The following is an 18,431-nucleotide window of genomic DNA, read 5'->3' on the forward strand; positions in this document are numbered from 1 at the left end:
CGCGAGTGCCAAAGGCTACTTAAATCCTGTGTTAACCCTTGAAATTATCATACGTAAAAATGTCAGATTTAATACCTTCATTGGTATTTACGTGGCAACATCGGTTAAATGGGTTTGTGTTAAGTAGCATGCCCTTCTGTGTTGACATTGGAGACTTGGTCACTGGGAAGGAATACTAATCACGGAATAACAAGCAAAAACGTTTTCAACTTTTAAACAATGTAAAAGGTACATGTAACAACAACAAACAGGCCGTTTTAAGTGGATGGGAACAGTCTATATCCCAGAAATGTTTTGTCTCTTAAGTCAGTGTCCTCATGCCAGATCCTATCGAAGTCAACCCCATTAACCATTGAAGTATTTCAAGCCTTTTGTGACAATTTATCAAATTCGATTTTTGCTTGGGTCTTGTTATTTTTTTATATTTTAGATTGCGATTTACAAATAATTGAGTCCTATAAAACGTATAAGAAAAAACCTGACATAGTGAAACCATTATAACTCTATTTTAACGGTTTTTTTGTCAGCTTCAAAACAGTTCCAGGTACTTTCAAACATAAGAATCCGGGGGAATTGGGGTGTTTAGATTGGTAAATTCTACCGCTATTCGAGGCATGCTGTAACGTGGGAGCCTCACAGATGATTAGTTTACCATACTCAGCCAAAACAAAAAGGTAGTATGTCACGAGAAAGTATAGAGGCCAGATAACAACGTGACTAAGGAGTTTCACAGAACCATACACCTATTACGCCTTCATCTGATCTCAACATGAATCGAGAGAAACTTTTTTTTTTGTACATCAAGGTAAAAGCTCATCTTTTGTTCCGCGATTTTTTTTTTTTTCCAACACACCAAAGAAGTGTGGTGGGAATCGTCAGAAGCTCTCAGTGTCACTCATTTAGAGCAGAACGCTCGCAGCTGTAAAACATTAAACAAATGGATGTTTAATGCAAGTGCTTGGATGAGCTTTCTTATCAAAGCAGTCTAACCCTAGCCCCCTCCCCCCCATCCGAGCTCCATTGAACGCTACACACCACACATTCAGACTCGGTAATGCTGTATGGCTTCCAAAGGCATTGTAAAACAACTGCCAAGTTGAAAGAGCACCAACTGAAGTATGCACCAAAGAAAACTATTTCTGCCGTTAACACCGGTATAGGATAAGATAACACTTAATGTTTTTTTGCTAATGTTCATCAATTAGAGGAAACATTCACCCACCTACCAAAGTGCTTTGGCTGGATCCCGCAGAGATCCTCGCACCGAAGGCTCGGGTTCGAGTGCTAGCTGGCTTTTCGTTTTGGTTTGCCAGCATCTCCTAACTAGGCTCGCTTCCACAATTAACAGAACCACAGAAAAGGGTTGGTTGTAATTACAAAGCACACAACATTGAATGCCTCACAAATGTTTATATTTATCTGGCTGCTATATTTGGTAAAAATTGCTCTCCATTTATTTTAAGCGGCAGGACCAGATTTTAAGATATGCTCTGAACAGCAGTGCCTTTGACAACAAAATATGAAGCTGGGTAAAGGAAGTTACAATAATTAATGTTGGCATGAATCATTTCAGACACAAATCATCTTTCACCTGCCTGGTATGTTCGACCACAGGGCGGCGATAGAGAGCGAGCTGGCATGTCATCGTCATTATTCAATTAGTGCATCGGTTGCAAGTGTCTCGTTTGAAATAGCTCCATGGCATCTCCATGACGCTCAACATTAACATCTGAAAGTCCAAAGCCTCTCTCCTCTTGCCAGTCGCTATGGCCCGACCCAATGGCTCTGCACCACCGCAGCCTGCATACATTTAGCCGCCACCCCACAGCTTCTGTGTATATGCAGCACGACTTTGAACTTCCCTCCATCTCTATCTCCCTCCTTCTCGATCCCCTTGCAGATATATACTGCATGTGTGTCATATATGCGAGGCCTACTTAAGATATCTGAAAATAAAAACAAACATCTCATATACTACGTGAGTATTATATCAGACCAAGCAACGATGGAGATAATATAGATATTACTACAATGCTTCAGATATAGTGAGCGTATGTTCACACATGGTGACCCAGGATCTCTATAAATCCTCCTTACAAGTGATTATTCATCGTACCGCCGTATCGCACTCTCTTAGTCACGGCTGTTCTGTAGCGTTTCATTACCTCAGCGCAACACTTTGCTTTGGACACAGTGTTTCCTTCCCAAGTTTCCCCCCTCCAAGTGCGGGGGGAGAACGCACACTAATTACTCCGGTTGAAATTGAGCTAACTTTAATTTTCTAGAGGTTTTTGCTTCAGTAGTGGCAATTTTCCGTGTGCCTAACAGAGATGTTCATTTTGTGCTTTTTTCTTCATTTTATTTTTTACTCCTGAGAGATAGAGAGAAAAAAAACGGCAAAGTCTTAATAGAACAACATTGCAAACCAAAGAACAGCCCTGGGGAGACATTAGCCGTTCTCATGTGGCTGCCCATGTGAACAGACATGATCTCACTGTGAATATCAGCCCCACTACGGCTCCAGCTCCAGCTGGAGGACAAGGACCAAGCGGGGCTTCTCCATCTCTCCCACTCCCACTCTGGTGGAGGGAGAGGGAGAGGGAGAGGGAGAGGGAGAGGGAGAGGGAGAGGGAGATACAGAGAGAGAAAGAGGAGCCACTCAACCTGCACTCTGAAACTTCATGAGGAAAATCTCCTTCTTCCCCTTCTTCTTTCGAATTCCAAGAAGCAACTGTATGAAAATGAGAACCCTATGTCGACTCAGTGGCAGTGGCAGGGCTGCCAGGAGCTCATTTTTGGTCGGTTGGTTTCGACGAGTGGTGGAAAATCAGGGCTACAAATGAGGCGTTGTGCTTCAGCACGACGGTCCCGCACAGCAGCGAAAGACGACAATAACTCACCGAGCCTTTCCCGAGGACGTTTGCAGCTGACATTTTCCCCCCGTCTTTTTTTTGGCGGGGATTTTGCATTGGCTTCTGCTTACTCGAATCCCCCCTCGGCTGCAGAGCAATATACAACCTGGGGTAAAGGAGAGGAAAATCAATGTGCGAATGTACTGGCACCACAGGGGCTCGATGGGGCGAGGCGGTCGAGGCGGAGGGAGCCCCCTATACATGCAATATTTGGCGAGACAGTCTGGGGTGGAACAATTGATCCGCTGCCAATCGTTTGCACAGATGGCTTGAGTCGGGGCTCCGCAACGAACGCGGCGCAGGTATATTTCCCGGTACTCGCAACACGGATGATTACTGAAATATATTTTAAATAAAAACGTCTGTGGAGACCGGGGTCTGTGCCTCAGTGCTAGCCTGGCCCTGGACTAGGACTGACTAGGACCAGCGCGCACCGTGTCCCGGCCCTCCTGCAGCCTGTGTGGCCGGACAAGAGCCTCGGCCTATTATATGAGGCATGCTGCCCCCCCCCCCCCCCACCAGCCCTCCCAACGCCCCGCTGGGACTGACAAGCATCCAGTTCCACCTCACCGGAGCCTCTATCTGCCAGCCCCCCAAGGACAACCGAGGGAACATATTGTCATCACATCATCCTGTCTATTTGCACAACACGCCAAGCACACACACACACACACACACACACACACACACACACACACACACACACACACACACACACACACACACACACACACACACACACACACACACACACACACACACACACACACACACACAGACAGGCAGAGTCCCGACCACAGCTCAGTCACCTGTAACAATATCAGCGTGACCTTTAGCGTAATGTTCTCCAGTGGGCCGCCCGGCACTATTCACACCAACAGCCACAGGCTTTGGGGCCCGGCCTGTGGCCTCTCATTGGCTCCCCAAGCCCCTATGTGGGCCTGTGTTAGACACAATCTGGCTGATGGTTGCTAAGGACCACCTCAGAGAGGACCCACGAGGAGGGGAGTAAACAATGCACTTGCGTGTGCATGCACATACACACACACACACGAACACACAGACACACGCATACACTCACACAGCCATACACACACGCCATTGTCTGTGACCACTTCCAGGATGCGATTCGCCAAACACTCCCTAGCCTGAATGTCTTCTTGGCAGCTGAGATGGGAATCCTTTATCTACTGTACTACAGGGAAAGGCTTCCTGTGATGTGAGAAAAAACGGCTATTCTACTGTGAACTGACTATATTGTAGTGTAGGGGGTTTATTTTTTGCCGTCGTTTGTTTTGTCCTCTTTTTGAATACGGAACTGTTTTCGGTCGCTGGTGCAGAATCATTTGCATTTCAATTTGAATGCCAGATAGTTTGGAATATAACCCTCAAGTGCTCAGCTCCAATATGCAGCCGTGCCCTCATGCCGTTCGTCCTTCTGTGGTGAAGAGATCCTTGTAGTTTCGCTCACACCAGTGGGAGTCATCACTGAACTCCAGACATTGGAACAAAAAAATCTGTTCTCCTTGCATTGCTTTAGTTTCTAGATAACACAACGTTCAACCAAAGAGAAGTCCCTCGTGGATCAATAAGTAATGAGTTGTCTTGAGGTTTTTCCTTCCTCAGCTTTAAGCAGCCTTGTTTTGGGCTTGTTTTCTGCCTATCGTGTCTCTTCTGCTAATTTGGTGTGCAAAAGATCGAGAAAGGAATTAACAAGATGTCTTTCCAATTAAAGGACATAAAAATGGGTTATTATTGGTAATTAAATTAACAGCCACTGATTTTAATAAGGGCCACAAGGATCATCATTAGTGATGATTGCTCTGTTCCTAACTTCTGGTAAAGAAGTGTTTTAACGGTAGCACCCGGCTCTACGTATACACAGAGGTCCAGGCGTCTGCAGATAAAAGCATCCACGTCAAAAAAAAGGAAAATTACGAGGGCCGAGAGAGGCAATTTATTTCTATTTTGAGAATGCCAATTACAGTGCACAGCGTCCACTTTGGATATTGAACCAGTTGAAGTCCTACTGCTGTAATACATTATTATACATCTCATCCCTGTGATGTGGAGAGAATCTCACCATAGGATCTTCATCCAAAGTGATGGCCTGCTGTAAATGGTATTCACTGTTCTCGTAAGATCAATACTCTCCCAGACACCACCTCCTCCCCCCCCCCCCCCCCCCCCCCACGCCACCAACGCCTCAACCTTTATGGTAATAGAATCGAAAATGTTCAAATCGAGTTTTAATCCACCACGCAGACTTTGAAATTGTTTAATGGCCCAATTTATTTTCCATAACAGCTCAATTGACACTTAAATACCAAGCCCTGGCCTAATTTAGCTCTGCTCGCGCTGCTTGGAGTCGTAGCTCTCGTCGAACCTGGGAATCGTGACCTATGTTAATGAAGATTTTATATTCCGGTACCATTCCGTAGGTGATCCTCCATTAAGACTTATATCCCACGCGGCCGTTATTACCGCGGTCGGCATCAGACGGCGGGGAGAAAGCATTTAAATCTCATGAATAATGCATGAGCAGGTATACAACATGCTAAGTACACACATTGTACTGTCAAGTGTGGGGGGGGGGGGGGCTTATGGACTATAAAAAGACCTTCAGATGTTTTCCACCAACGGGGAATCCTGATGGATTCCTGTCTAAGTATATTCATTAGCCATTCGTCTCATCGGCGATACTTTCATTTACCGTGGAGACGGATGAAAATGAACTCAGCAATATATTTCTCATCATAACACAAGCTTCGCATAAATATTAATAGCATATTTTCAGCTGGTGGGCATTGGTTCCTTTCCCTTTTTTTTCTTTGAGACAGGGAATTTTACGAGGCGCTCATGCGTGACTGAGAACAGCACACAAGCAAGCAGTGGAGATAAACAATGGCGCTCTGTGGCCCGCCAACGCCCGATGAGGAGGAGCCAGAGGAGACGCCACGGCCCCCAGAAAAAGAAAGACTCTCCTCAGAAAAAGGCGTCCATTTTGCTTACTGAGCCCAATCTCTAATGATGCATTCCATTATATAAACAGTGCAGCTTGTCACTATAAATATTTTCAGTGTGCCGCTGATTGTTGCCTCAAAGCGCGGGTTATTAATGCCGTACCGTGACGCCGATACTCCCAATGCCCCATGGTGTCCCCGCCCCCCCCCCCCCCCCCTTCGGCTCTGGGGGGGGACAGGTCACTAGGCTTATGAGGACATCGGAACAGAAGTTTATGAGGACATTGGAACAGAAGTCCAGGCAATAGAACACCAACATGTGAAGGATTGAAACGATTCAAATAAGTTGGAAAGGGAATATGTAAGCATCGTTTGACTCATCGTTCACACGTTATAGTCGGCGACTTAGAGAAATATATGAAGTACTAAATCAACTTTATCCAATGTGTCGAGCATCTATTGACGGCGCGATCCTAATCCTCCAAGTCTCGCTAGCGTGAGACAGGGTAAACAAGTTCATTGTGTGTCCCGTCGTTTCATATTACAACGTGATCAATAACAAATGATCAATAACTATGAAGTTGTGCCAGTGATCCACAGTGAAACGAACGGAATCTGAAACTTTGTGTGCCTGTGTTTGTATGCGCGTGCTTGTGTGTTTGTATGCGTTTGCCCCTGTGGGTGTTTGCACACGCACGCGCGTGCGTACGTGCGTGCGTGTGTGTATGTCTGCGCTCCTGCGTGTGTGTGTGTGCGTGTGCCTGGGTGCGTCTGCAGGTGTATGACCACCATTACAAGGCGGTGGTGGACGGGAGGGAGACGGACAGCCTGCTGGAGATAGACCCCGGCCAGCGCATCGAGATCTTCCGCATGGGCAACGGCAGCGATGAGGTGCTGGAGGTCCACGACTTCAAGAACGTGAGTACAGAGTCACGTGGCACGCGTCCTGTAATCTCTTAAAAAGACGATACCACGATGAGTTTCCACAAAGAACCCACAAAAACGCTGAAACACGGGGCCTGTTTTAAGTCCCGCTTCCCCAGTAAAGCCCCTCCGCTAATGGGATTGTTTCGTTCTTTCCTCTTTTGCGATGACAGACAAGGTGACAGTCATTCAAACCGCGGCGTAAAAAAATAGAGTCACGGGCAAAGCGAGAAACGCGGGTTATGCCACAGTTTGCTGAGGGCTGAGGATGGAAATTGAAATTTTGATGGAAGGAAAAGGCATGCAGCACGCCATTACAGAGACCAAAGCCACCTCTGAAACAATCTCCCCGGAGCCCGGGGGACGTGTAGAGAGACCTGGGAAATGGAGGGATTTACAACGGCAGGACAATGGGCCGGGGGGGCAGAGAGTGGCCACCGTTATTGTCTCAGGCCGAGAACCAGACGTGTTTCCGAATGGAAGGCCACGGCGCGGGAGATAAGACGTCTGGAGCGGCGGGACCGCACAGAGGGCGACCCTAGGCCGGCTCAGTTCCCCGATTCACGACGGCGTGTGGCTCCGTCAAGCCGATTGAACCCGACTTTGGGTGACTTTCAAAACAAGTTTCATCCACAAAGCGAACACAATAACCGCTCCCTAGCAATCACCATTATCGCTCGGGTAATGGACTCATTATATGAGTAACATTTTAGGGAGACCATCACCATTAATGGGCGTCACTAGTTCAGCTGACAGCTAATCAGACCCACGTACATATGGCTGATAGGTTGGTTGATTTAAGATCCCACACGTCCTGCAAAGTTATGTTTTCTGAGACGAATTTTCCCACCACAACCGCAGCCTCCACCTGCTTTGGTTCTGCTCTGTATTGCATGTAACCTGTAAGATGGGTCGAGATATCTGATGTACCCCATGGGGGATTGCATAGAGTTTGAAATGTTGGTATTCTGTATGACCAGAACCGGCAATAAATGGTTAAATCTATAACATGGGTGATCTCTGACAGAACCTGGTTGACAGAATGGTTGAGTTGGGGCGGAAATAATTCCGGCTTTGAATTAGCTGTGAGGCCTTAGCATGTGGCTCTTGTTGCTAGCTGCAAGCTTTTTAAGCACACTTCCAGTAGTGTACGAGGTCTGAAAACTGCCAGCATAAATACAAATTATTGTGGAAAGAGAGCAAGAGAGAGCGAGCAAATAAAGGGAAGTCATACGCTCTCGAAGCCTGCCCCTGGATCTTATAAAGCATGATAAGTTGCCCATTATACACCACTGATAGACCTAATTCCGGCTGACACAAGTTAAGCTCTCTATTCACTGGAGTTGAGCAGCGAACCGGCAGTTAATTTCAGTCTGTCGCCTCAAAACTTCTCCTTCTAAAGGGCTGAGCCACTCTGCCTCTCGCCTGGTGTTTTGTTCCCAAACATCACCTGCTGACACCCGCTCGAGTGGACGGGAATCAGGGCCCTGGTGTCTCCGTGATTAGAGCAGGCGCCACTCACCTATCCCCAAGACCGCCGCGCAACTCGCCCCAAATCAAAACACGGTGCACAAACGGGAACGTATTAATATGCCAAGTGGATGCTTTAACGTGGGCCCAGTAAAACGACATCCTTTGTCGTCTCGCCTTTTTTTTTTTTTTTACTTCATTTCTTATCCCCGTAATGACATGTCTTCTTTCATTTTCTGGTTCACCGACTTCAGTAATCATTGCATCTCATCACAAGATTGTCTCCAACCCCCCCCCCCCCTCTTTTCTGTTGCAGCTTGCCATTACAGTAGACACAAATTAAACAGCAACTCATCACAATAGAGCTGGGCATAAACATTATGGTTCTGTGTTGGGGGACCATTATCGCCCCATCTTTCTCCCCCAGCGATGAAATTACATGCAGCGGATTATGACAGGCGTTGCTCCACGAGATGTCCCCTTCGCTCCCCCTTCCCCACGGGTGCTTTGTGTGCAGACGGACCGCACCGCAGAAAGAGAAGGGAAAACGAGGAACGAAATAGCCATTCGCAAGTAATTGATTTGAAAGGAGCGTTGCCACACCAATCACCACAGCCCCTTGATTCAATTTCTATAGAATCGCATAAACACGTTCACATCATTCAACAACGCTTGTGGCATTTTTAATTGGACGCCGTTGTGCGACAGAGGCGGATGTCCCAGTGCGCTACGACCGTCCAAAGACGAGAGAGAGAGAGAGCCCAGCCCCGGCCCAGACACCCTCTCATCGTCTTCATCCACCTTTCCTCCTGCGTCTATCAAGGAGTTCTCTTTTCAATCGCTTCTCGGGGATTGACGTAGTTTGGCTGCGGCGAGACGGAATGAAACTGATCTTCATCCCCCGTCCACTAAGGCGCTCCCGGTCGGAGCGAGGAGGGATGGGGCCGTGGGTGATGGTGGTGGTGGTGGGGTAGCAGGGCCACCATCAGGAGGAGGAGGGAGGCGATTCTGCACCTGACGGAGCAGATTACCTGAGACTCAGTGACCCGACACCCTAATTCAGCCCGAGGCCCCCCTGGTTAGAGAGAGAGGAGAAACACCTCCGTCTCAACGCTGTTGTATGATACACTCTGTCACCCTGCTCTGTGGCAGGGCTGTGGATTTAGAGTGTGAGAACGAACACAACCCCCCCCACACACACACACACACACACACACACACACACACACACACACACACACACACACACAACACAACACAACAGGTTACATTATGTTTAAAAGGGAGAATTGTGTTTAAGCGAGGCAATCATCAAATCACACACATAAAACGGATGAAACAAGGCGCAGGGTTATTTTTAAGGGCTTTGGTTCTCCTACAAACGAAAACACACAACAAGCTTTATTCCCTGAAAACAGCCCCCCTGCACCTCCGGGGAACGGCCAGCGCCGTCACTGAACGCATCGCGTTGCATTGATCTGAGTTCCTTGATTATTCTTTTCCTCCTTTCTTCCCCTTCCCTTTTTCTTCCCTCGTCAAAGGGAATCACAGGGATCCGGTTCAGCAAACATCAGAGGTGCTACATCAAGAGCCAATCTACCCGGGTTCCCACTGTGACTGAGGTGGCGTCTGAGGACACGGAGGCACTGGTAGGAGTCCACCGCCGCCGTCTCCCCCTCCTCTGGCTCACCGCCTCTCTCCTTCTCCCTTCTCCCTCCCTGGCACACTATCTCCCTCTCCCTTAATCTCTCTGACACACCATCTTTCTCTCTCTCCCTCAAACTCCCTCTCTTTCTGACTCACTATCTATCTCTCTTTCTTTAACTCCCTCTCTCTGACACTATCTATCTTTCTCCCTCACGTTAACTCCCCCTCTCTCTGACACACCATCTCTCTCTCTCTCCCTCCAACTCCCTTTCTATCCCTCTCCCTTTCCAACCTTTCTCTCTGAGACAGAGAGACAGAGAGAGAGAAAGAGAGCCAGAGACAGAGAAACCGAGAGCAACAGAGAGCGAGAGAAACAGAGAGCGAGAGTGACAGACAGAGACAGAGAGAGAGAGAGAGAGAGAGACAGAGAGCGAGAGTGACAGACAGACAGAGAGCGAGAGTGACAGACAGAGACAAAGAGAGAGAGACAGAGAGCGTGACAGACAGAGACAAAGAGAGAGAGAGAGAGAGAGAGAGAGAGAGAGAGAGAGAGAGAGAGAGAGAGAGAGAGAGAGAGAGAGAGAGACAGAGAGAGAGAGAGAGAGAGACAAAGAGAGAGAGAGAGAGACAGAGAGTCTCCACCCCATCGGTGGTCCGTCTCATCCAGCCTCTACCACCACGCTTCTCCCACTGAAGTGAAGAAAAAAGGGAATTCACCCAGGGGTCGTGGGCTGCCTCTGACAGCATCTGAAGGCGCGTGCGAGAAACCCCCACAACCTCCTTTGTGGCACACATCAAATGCTGTTTGCTGTTAATCTCAAACCAATATTAAATTTTAATCTCCTCCTCCTCCAAAGTCTCCCTCTCTACTCAAACAGCCTCGAGGGAGAACGTGTGAGAGGCCGCGGTCTGAATAAAAGAGAAAAAAAGTGTTTTCTTTAAAAAGGTGTTTTTTTCTTCTTCTATTTCGGTCCGATTTTATTGGGCTCCGGTAGGCAGGCATGGGAGAGATGGTAGTGTTTCATCACATTTTGTACAGTGTCTCTGCTTCATTCACTGGAGGTGCTGGAAGAGTGAGTGAGTGAGCAGGCCTGCATGTGCGTGGTTGCATGTATGTGTGCGTGTATGTGTGCCCCGTGTGTCCCCAATGCTGGCCAGCTATAATTTACATCACATCATAGCTGTGAGACCGAGCTGGCAAATCTCGATGTCCCCTCACCGCGCCTCACTTATGAAAAACATTTAAAAACGGAAAAAGTCTATTCCTATTCCGGCCTCCCAAAAATGCATTTTTTACTTCGTGAACACATGCTGTGCTCACCAAAAACAGACAACTGTGTTTGCTTTCATCACCTCTCCCTAACGTCTGATTCGTGCTTAAGATACTAATTGGCCAGGAAGTGCCATATGCCTCTTCTTTTGTGTATTGTAAAGTCACAGCTCTCTCAGATCCATAATCTAAGGGCCGCGAACAACAAGGAGGGCTGCAGAAACCCCTTCATTGTATGCTTAATTAAAAAAACTCATTCAGACAGAAGGAAGGGATAAATGCAATTAGAACCGATTTCTGTTTTTACAAAATGACACCATCTTTTGAACAGTAATTTTCAAGGAAGCAATGTAAGTGTTCGCACACAGAGACACACACATGCGAAATGCCCAGTAAAAGGCCTACCATTCAAATAGATGGCACTACTAGACATGTGTTGAACCACAACAAAAAGGTGGAATAAATTTAAATAGAAGTAGAGCATTACCAAGGAACTCCTCATCGATAACTTAGAAACAGTATCAACAAACACTCTTTTGTTGTTGTTGTGGTTGTTGTTGATGACATTGTTGTCGTGTTGTCCCCAGTGTGTGGTTGTGACGATGCCCAGGGTGCTTGTGATCAGTAATCAAACCCCCGTAGCTTCAGCTCCAACCCCAGCAGATCAGCTCACCAGCACACAGATAGCACACTGGGTTCAGCAAAAACACCGTCGCTCCATCGACTCTCCCACCTCGCCTGGGTAGCCCCGCCCCTTCTGCTGCGAGCTCGCCCAGCAGAAGGGGCGGGAGAAAAGCATTATCATTCTTTCCATCCTCGATATGTTTTCGCTATTCCCCCTGGCGCGCTATTGGCTGGTTTAACACAATGACGACAGGGAAGCGACGGCAAGCAGCCAATTGCGTACAGAGTCAGTTGGACTAGGCCCGTTGATCACGCCTCTTGTGCTGAAGGAAATGACAGCAGCTTCCCCAGACCAAGCTCAATCTACGATTGAGCTTGGTCTGGCAATAGCCAGGCTATTTCCTACCCATTTATCCACTGCGTTCTACCGTCACTGCTACCGCCGCAGCAGCAGATGGCGTAACCAACTCCTATCATTACAACCACTTCCACTACCTACTACTATCATAGACATCTTATAGCATAGACGGAGCATTGGCTGCTGGGACGCGAGAAATACGGCCGCCATCTTTGAGTGGTCAACCGGGAGCAGCAACAGCAGCAGAAACAGGATGCCGGGCTGTTGTTCAGCGTATTCCTGCTCAAATCGGCGGACAATCCATAATAGGAATCGGGGGATTACTTTTCACAAGCAAGATTTAACATTACCGTACTATTGGTATAATTAGTATTGAATAATAAAACACGCCAAACCATGTGGCCTTTATCATAGCTACACGTATGACAAAAAACCGCATGAAAATCAGTGGTATTCAGTGAGGTATGATTAATTAAATGCGCTGACAGTTCATTGCTCCAGCCAAACGGATTACACTGAGTGGAGCGGATGACCACTCCAAGATGGCGGCCCCGCGTCTCGTCAGCGCCAGTAGGCGGTAGCATTTGATGCTCCGTCTATCATATAAGATGTCTATGACTACTATGACCACCGGCATCAACACCACGACCACCACGACGACCAGGAGTACAAAGAGACCTCATAACAATAACAATCACAAAACAGGACCACACAGAGTCAATCCAAACTCCAGACAAACAACAACAACCACCACCACCACCACGACGACCACCAGCGCGTGTCTGACCGCCGGCGCGTCCTTGTGTTATCGTGGTAGAAGGTAGCCGCGGCGCTGCTCCTTCCTGTTGGCCCGGAGACGACGGTGAAGGCCACGTCCCCCGGTGGTTATCACATGAAGGGCACGGGGGCTAAAGTCAAGCGCTAATGGCTCCTAGCTTATCCGGGCCCCGGGCGCTGTACCGCGGGCTCAGAGCGTGTGTGTAGTGGGCCAGAAAACTGAGGTGCAAAACAATGGGAAATACGGCGGTTAAAACTGCAAGCGGCTGATAAGGAAACACAGAGTGTCTGCAGGGGGAAACCAGGTGACAAACACGAATAGCGCGCCAGGATTTTTTTCCTCTCTCTCTCTCTCTCTCTCTCCCTCCCTCTCCCCCTCTCTCGCCCTCTCTGTCTCTGATTAATGCCCGAACGTTATTCCAGTTTTACCGGTCTGAGACAAAATCTGACAAATAATAATGCATGATTCACTCGCACCACATGGCAGAGGCAGTCGGTGCCACTGGCAGTCTTAAGAAACTCACTTAAATATGTATGACTGCTTGTAAACCTCGAAACATCCCACCAGCACAACAGTGACAGACAGAGAAACAATTCACAAGCAACGGACGGAACACATTATGTGAATAAAAACATAAAAACACATTGCAGCTCAACGCAAGGGCCGATCGGAAAACAGTTGTCAAGAGCATTAGCACAAAATGCGTAGCACTACTTCAACAACACGATGCCTATCCCCCTACCAGCTCTTCAATGGTGATTGTTCCCATGTACAAGACATCTTTCGGTCAGTCTGTTTTCTCTGCAAAGGGGGCAAAACTATGGTACCTCTTGCCCACTAGTCTAAAACTAGAGACTAACAGCAACACTGATAACAGAGACCTTAAACAACGGCTCAAATCAAATCAACAGTGCTCACACAAATAATTTACAACCGGTTAATTGTCTGATCATGCTGCCTTTGCTTATGTATATTATAGGGTTAATATTTCCTCTGGTTTCTGTTTTGTTTATTTTATTTTTATTATTATTGTTTTTTGTTTGTTTGTTTGTTTTTTAAAAGCCTCCTGTGGACAGGTGTTGAAAACTAGCATTTATGCTAACACACTGAAAACAATGCATCTGGTTTCGTCCAATGACATTGCCATGTCCATGTTAAATAAAAATCGAATCCATCTAATCTTTAATGTAGGCCGTCGTGAGAACGTGATGGAACCAGGCCAGCTGCGCCTGGTTTACCTGCTGGCACAGCAGGTAAACCAGGCCAGCTGCGCCTGGTTTACCTGCTGGCACAGCAGGTTGTTGTGGCGATGTGAGACGGAGAAACCAGAGGGAGGAAGGGAAGTGATAGCTTCAGATAAACTGATGCAACAACAGACATGACAGCAGAAGATGGCCGGGGAGAACTTGTGTACCTAGCGTTACTAGGCTACCGTGCTCACAGTATGGGGCTATAATCAGGGTTGCACATAACTTTGTTACTGAGTTACTCAGGTGAGTACCGGGAGATAGTGATGGTACGCACCCCACACAAAGCCCCACATGTAAAATCTGATCGTATGAAACTTACCCAGTTTCACAAAGGAGATTCCATTTTCAATACACAACTTCTTAAGCACAGCAGTGTTTTTTCGCGCCACCTTTTTTTTTTATAAAACTGCAGCAGCTTGACCACGGAGCGTTTGAATATCTCACAGTAAGGAACGTTGCAATCAGCTGATTTTGCGCAGTTCTCCAGTCTGTCCGCGGTGCACAGCGCACATGAGCCCACATGTCGGTGCGCTTAGCATTCGTTTCGAGCCACGACACATCTTGCGTTGGCGCCACTTTTCGAAAAAAAATAGTTTCTTCTGCTCCGGCTCCGTTTGCCTTTTTCTTTGCAGGTGGCGAACACCAAAGTATCTGCTAAATGTATTTACTTTTTTCCATTTTTTCCCGTTCTCCCGTTAGTTACGCAAATGTGTTGTGGCGACACAAGTACGTTACGCATCCCTGATTACGGGCGCGCATGCGTACCAGTTATGTGCACCCCTGCCTATAATCAAGTGATGGTGGCCCGCGCGGCACGGCTATCTCCAGCATCCTCCACAACGTCTGCGGTTTGTTTACGATGCAGCGAGTGGGAACAGTGGTGAGGAGAGCCTTTCTGCCCCCGTCCGTCAGCTGGAGGAGTGCAGTGATCCACGCCAGGCGGTAATAACCGTTACCACCTCGCCCGCAGGTTCTCCCTCACGCGAGAACCCGGAGACGTTCCTCAGCTATGAAGTCAAAGTCATCCGGCCCGCAGGGGTCGTGACCTCCGCGGGCCTCACACTGCTTCAGCGGTTAAGAACTCCAATTAGCTTCGTCCGGCAGTGCCGCTCTTGCTAACTACATCGGCTAGCCGCCGCCGCGGCGCTACCTGTCTGCCTGGCTCTCATTAGTTTAGTGCGCTCTGTTCCGCACGCGAAAAGAAGTCACGGGAAAAACACAGGAAATGTGTCGAGGCTCGGCGAATAACAAACAGCGCCGTTCTTTGGGTCTGGCAGAAGATCGGAGATCTGCTCCTGTCTGTAGGTCGTGACCATGTTGCACGGAGGCAGAACAGAGAGCGTACTAAAGCAAATATTAAGATAACACGGAAATGACACAGGTGGGTAAACGTGCGAGGGAGCACGGGGCAAATATGAATGATTCTGTCTGCTACTTCAGCACCGGGATTATGCATGGAGTCTAACGAACGTGCAATTAAGCCCGATAGTGGAGGAAAATCACCTTGTTGAAAACATTTGTCACGTGAGATTCGTTTTTCTCTTTCTTCTTCTTCTCTCTGTTATGCTTTTATAATTAACAGGAGAATGGAACGGGGGGGAATTGGGGGGGGGGGGTGTTGTTTTCCATGTATTTACATGATATATATTTACATGATATGTATTTACATGATATGTATTTACATGCACGTCACAAACAAAGAATAGGCAGACCCTTTCTGTGGAAACCATTAGCGGAGGCCGCTCCATATATATCTCTATTAGACCCTGATGTGTAGCATCTATTATTAAGCTGCAATGGTTTACTCCGCAGCGTATAGAACAGCAGCATCAACTAATTAAAGGCAGTGACAGCAGCGTGGGGCCGCACACGCCACGCCGGAGTGAGGAGCGGGAAAACCAGAGGAAATTGGAAAACTTTATTGTGTCTGTCATATTTAACGACGACGCCGTCGTGTTCATGAGTAATAAAGCACACTTCTTAAAAGACATTTAAAAGTCAAATTATCACTGTGAATTACAATGATCTGCAGTACGTTCAGAGGGAGAGAAAGAAAGCAGGAGAGAGAGAGAGAGAGAGAGAGAGAGAGAGAGAGAGAGAGAGAGAGAGAGAGAGAGAGAGAGAGAGAGAGAGTGATGCCCTGAGGCGACAGAGGAGAAGGGAAGCGAAAGTCAGGCCAACCGCGGTCCAGGAGTCAGGGAGGTGCCAGCCCCTGAGAGGAGCGAGTGTAGACTAAAGAATGGCGGAGGTTCAGTCGCCCCCGGAAGGGGGGGGGGGGGGGGGGGGGGCTGAATGCAGCGTGGGATGGCACGGTGGGTCAGCCCACACAAGAGAGTGTGTGTGTGTGTGTGTGTGTGTGTGTGTGTGTGTGTGTGTGTGTGTGTGTGTGTGTGTGTGTGTGTGTGTGAGAGAAGCAAAGCAGTCCAGGAATATACGCCTTTCCACATAAACGCAAATATCGGTGTGTAGCTCCTTCACACATGTGTTTGTGTGTGTGTGTGTGTGTGTGTGTGTGTGTGTGTGTGTGTCTGTGTGTGCGTGCGTGTCTTACCTCCGCACTCTCCGTGACAGGTGGGGGACCCCCAGGGGGGGGACATGGTGAAGGTGGAGGAGTCCCAGGTCTGGGTGCCCTCCGAGGAGCCCATCGCCAGCAGAGCCTTCCTCCTCAACTCCAAGATCTGGGAGATGTGCCAGGAACTCCCCATCCACTGGATCTCCCCCAGCCCGCTGAGGGGTGAGACCACCCCCCCCCCCAAACTCACACACACACACACACACACACACACACACACAGGTTCTCACACAGGCGCTGAGGGGTTGAGCCACACACACCGTTGAGGAGGGGAGGGGGGGCATAGGCTTTGTGCAGCATACTATCTCTCTCTCTATATGCATAAGGTCCATGCTATGCACCACCTAGGGGGCTTTTACTGGGCTTCTCCAGACAAGGCCACTGGGCGGGCGGTTGGAGACCGGTTGATCGTAGGGTTTACAGACGGTGCTTCATGGCTCTGGTGATCCATGTTGCCATGCAGTGTCGGTGGCGATCGCTGCTTTAACCTGCTGCACACTGATTGCTCAATGTGCAACAGGCGTGCAGACTCACCTGTTGTTCACCCAGAGTCCAATCAGACCGACTGGGGCCAGGTGAGGCTGCTTCAACCGGCCATCATTCACACACACTCCGGCTGCATCCGAATGCTCATGCTTACTATACTATACTATACTATATGGTAGGCATTTTGTAGTGCGTCACAAATATAGCGAGCCCGAATGCGCAGTACGCATTGTGTAGTAGGTAAAAAGGTTTCCGAATGCGTACTACCGCCACAGTATACAACGGTAGGTCACTACACTATTCCACAATTCAGCCGGAGTCTGGTAACCGAAGAAGAGGATTGCCAAAATCTGTACATTGACGCAGGTGACTTTAATTCTGCCGGCATCAGATGTGCAGCGCACAGAGGGGAAACACGTCATCTCCAAACATCCGTAGGCGTTTCGGTGGTGTTCGGAAGCGCTGGAGGCGTTCTACGCATAGCTGTAGAACGTACTACATTAACGGTCAAGTAGTAGACACTGCACAGAAATAGTAGATACTTAGGCCCAATCCCATTTCTACCCCTTACCCCTTCCCCTTACCCCTCCCCCTTGTTTTGAAGGGGTAAGGGGTAGAAATGGGATTGGGCCTAAGGCCCAATCCCATTTCTACCCCTTACCCCTTCAAAACAAGGGGGAGGGGTAAGGGGTAGAAATGGGATTGGGCTTGTGTATTCGGATGCAACAGTCGGTTTTAATATCCGCGGTTGTATTAGGGCTTTTGGATCAGCATGCATCATGGGGCCTCGTGGGGGTAAGACGCGATACCATGTGGACTCAGGAGACGTGAGGTACTGTAAAGTCCTAAATCCACCGAGACATTCTGTCACCCAAGGCTAGAAAGTGGTGGCGTTCTAGTCAATGCGTGGATGATGTTCGTTATCCGTCTGTAGACCGCTGGCGTTTCCCTTCCAGCTAAGTATCCATTCTCCAAGACAGATTTCCTCTGTAGGATTCAAGATAAATATATTTACATTTTCTCTAAGTATCCCAACAGCGACATCATTGTTTGAGGGGTAACACAAAAAAAATAAAAAAGCTTAAAATTAATTCTGCTGGATCTTGTCCCCTGAATGTTGGTAATTAACATTGAGCTGGTGAGACAACACAGAGCCCAAATACACACGCTACCGCAC

General features: G+C 48.3%; 1 protein-coding gene across 1 annotated transcript in view; it reads left to right on the plus strand.

Moving 5' to 3' along the window:
* The window catches only part of tnmd (tenomodulin), a 36,003-nt gene that overhangs the window by 10,233 nt on the left and 7,339 nt on the right, over positions 1–18,431 (plus strand). Inside the window, exons 3-5 of the mRNA XM_060063226.1 lie at positions 6,653–6,793; positions 9,811–9,918; positions 16,768–16,930. Coding sequence (XP_059919209.1) covers positions 6,653–6,793; positions 9,811–9,918; positions 16,768–16,930 — 412 coding nt within the window. The remainder of the gene's footprint in view (positions 1–6,652; positions 6,794–9,810; positions 9,919–16,767; positions 16,931–18,431) is intronic.

This window comes from Gadus macrocephalus, chromosome 10 (genome assembly GCF_031168955.1).
Source record: "Gadus macrocephalus chromosome 10, ASM3116895v1".
NCBI lineage: Eukaryota > Metazoa > Chordata > Actinopteri > Gadiformes > Gadidae > Gadus > Gadus macrocephalus.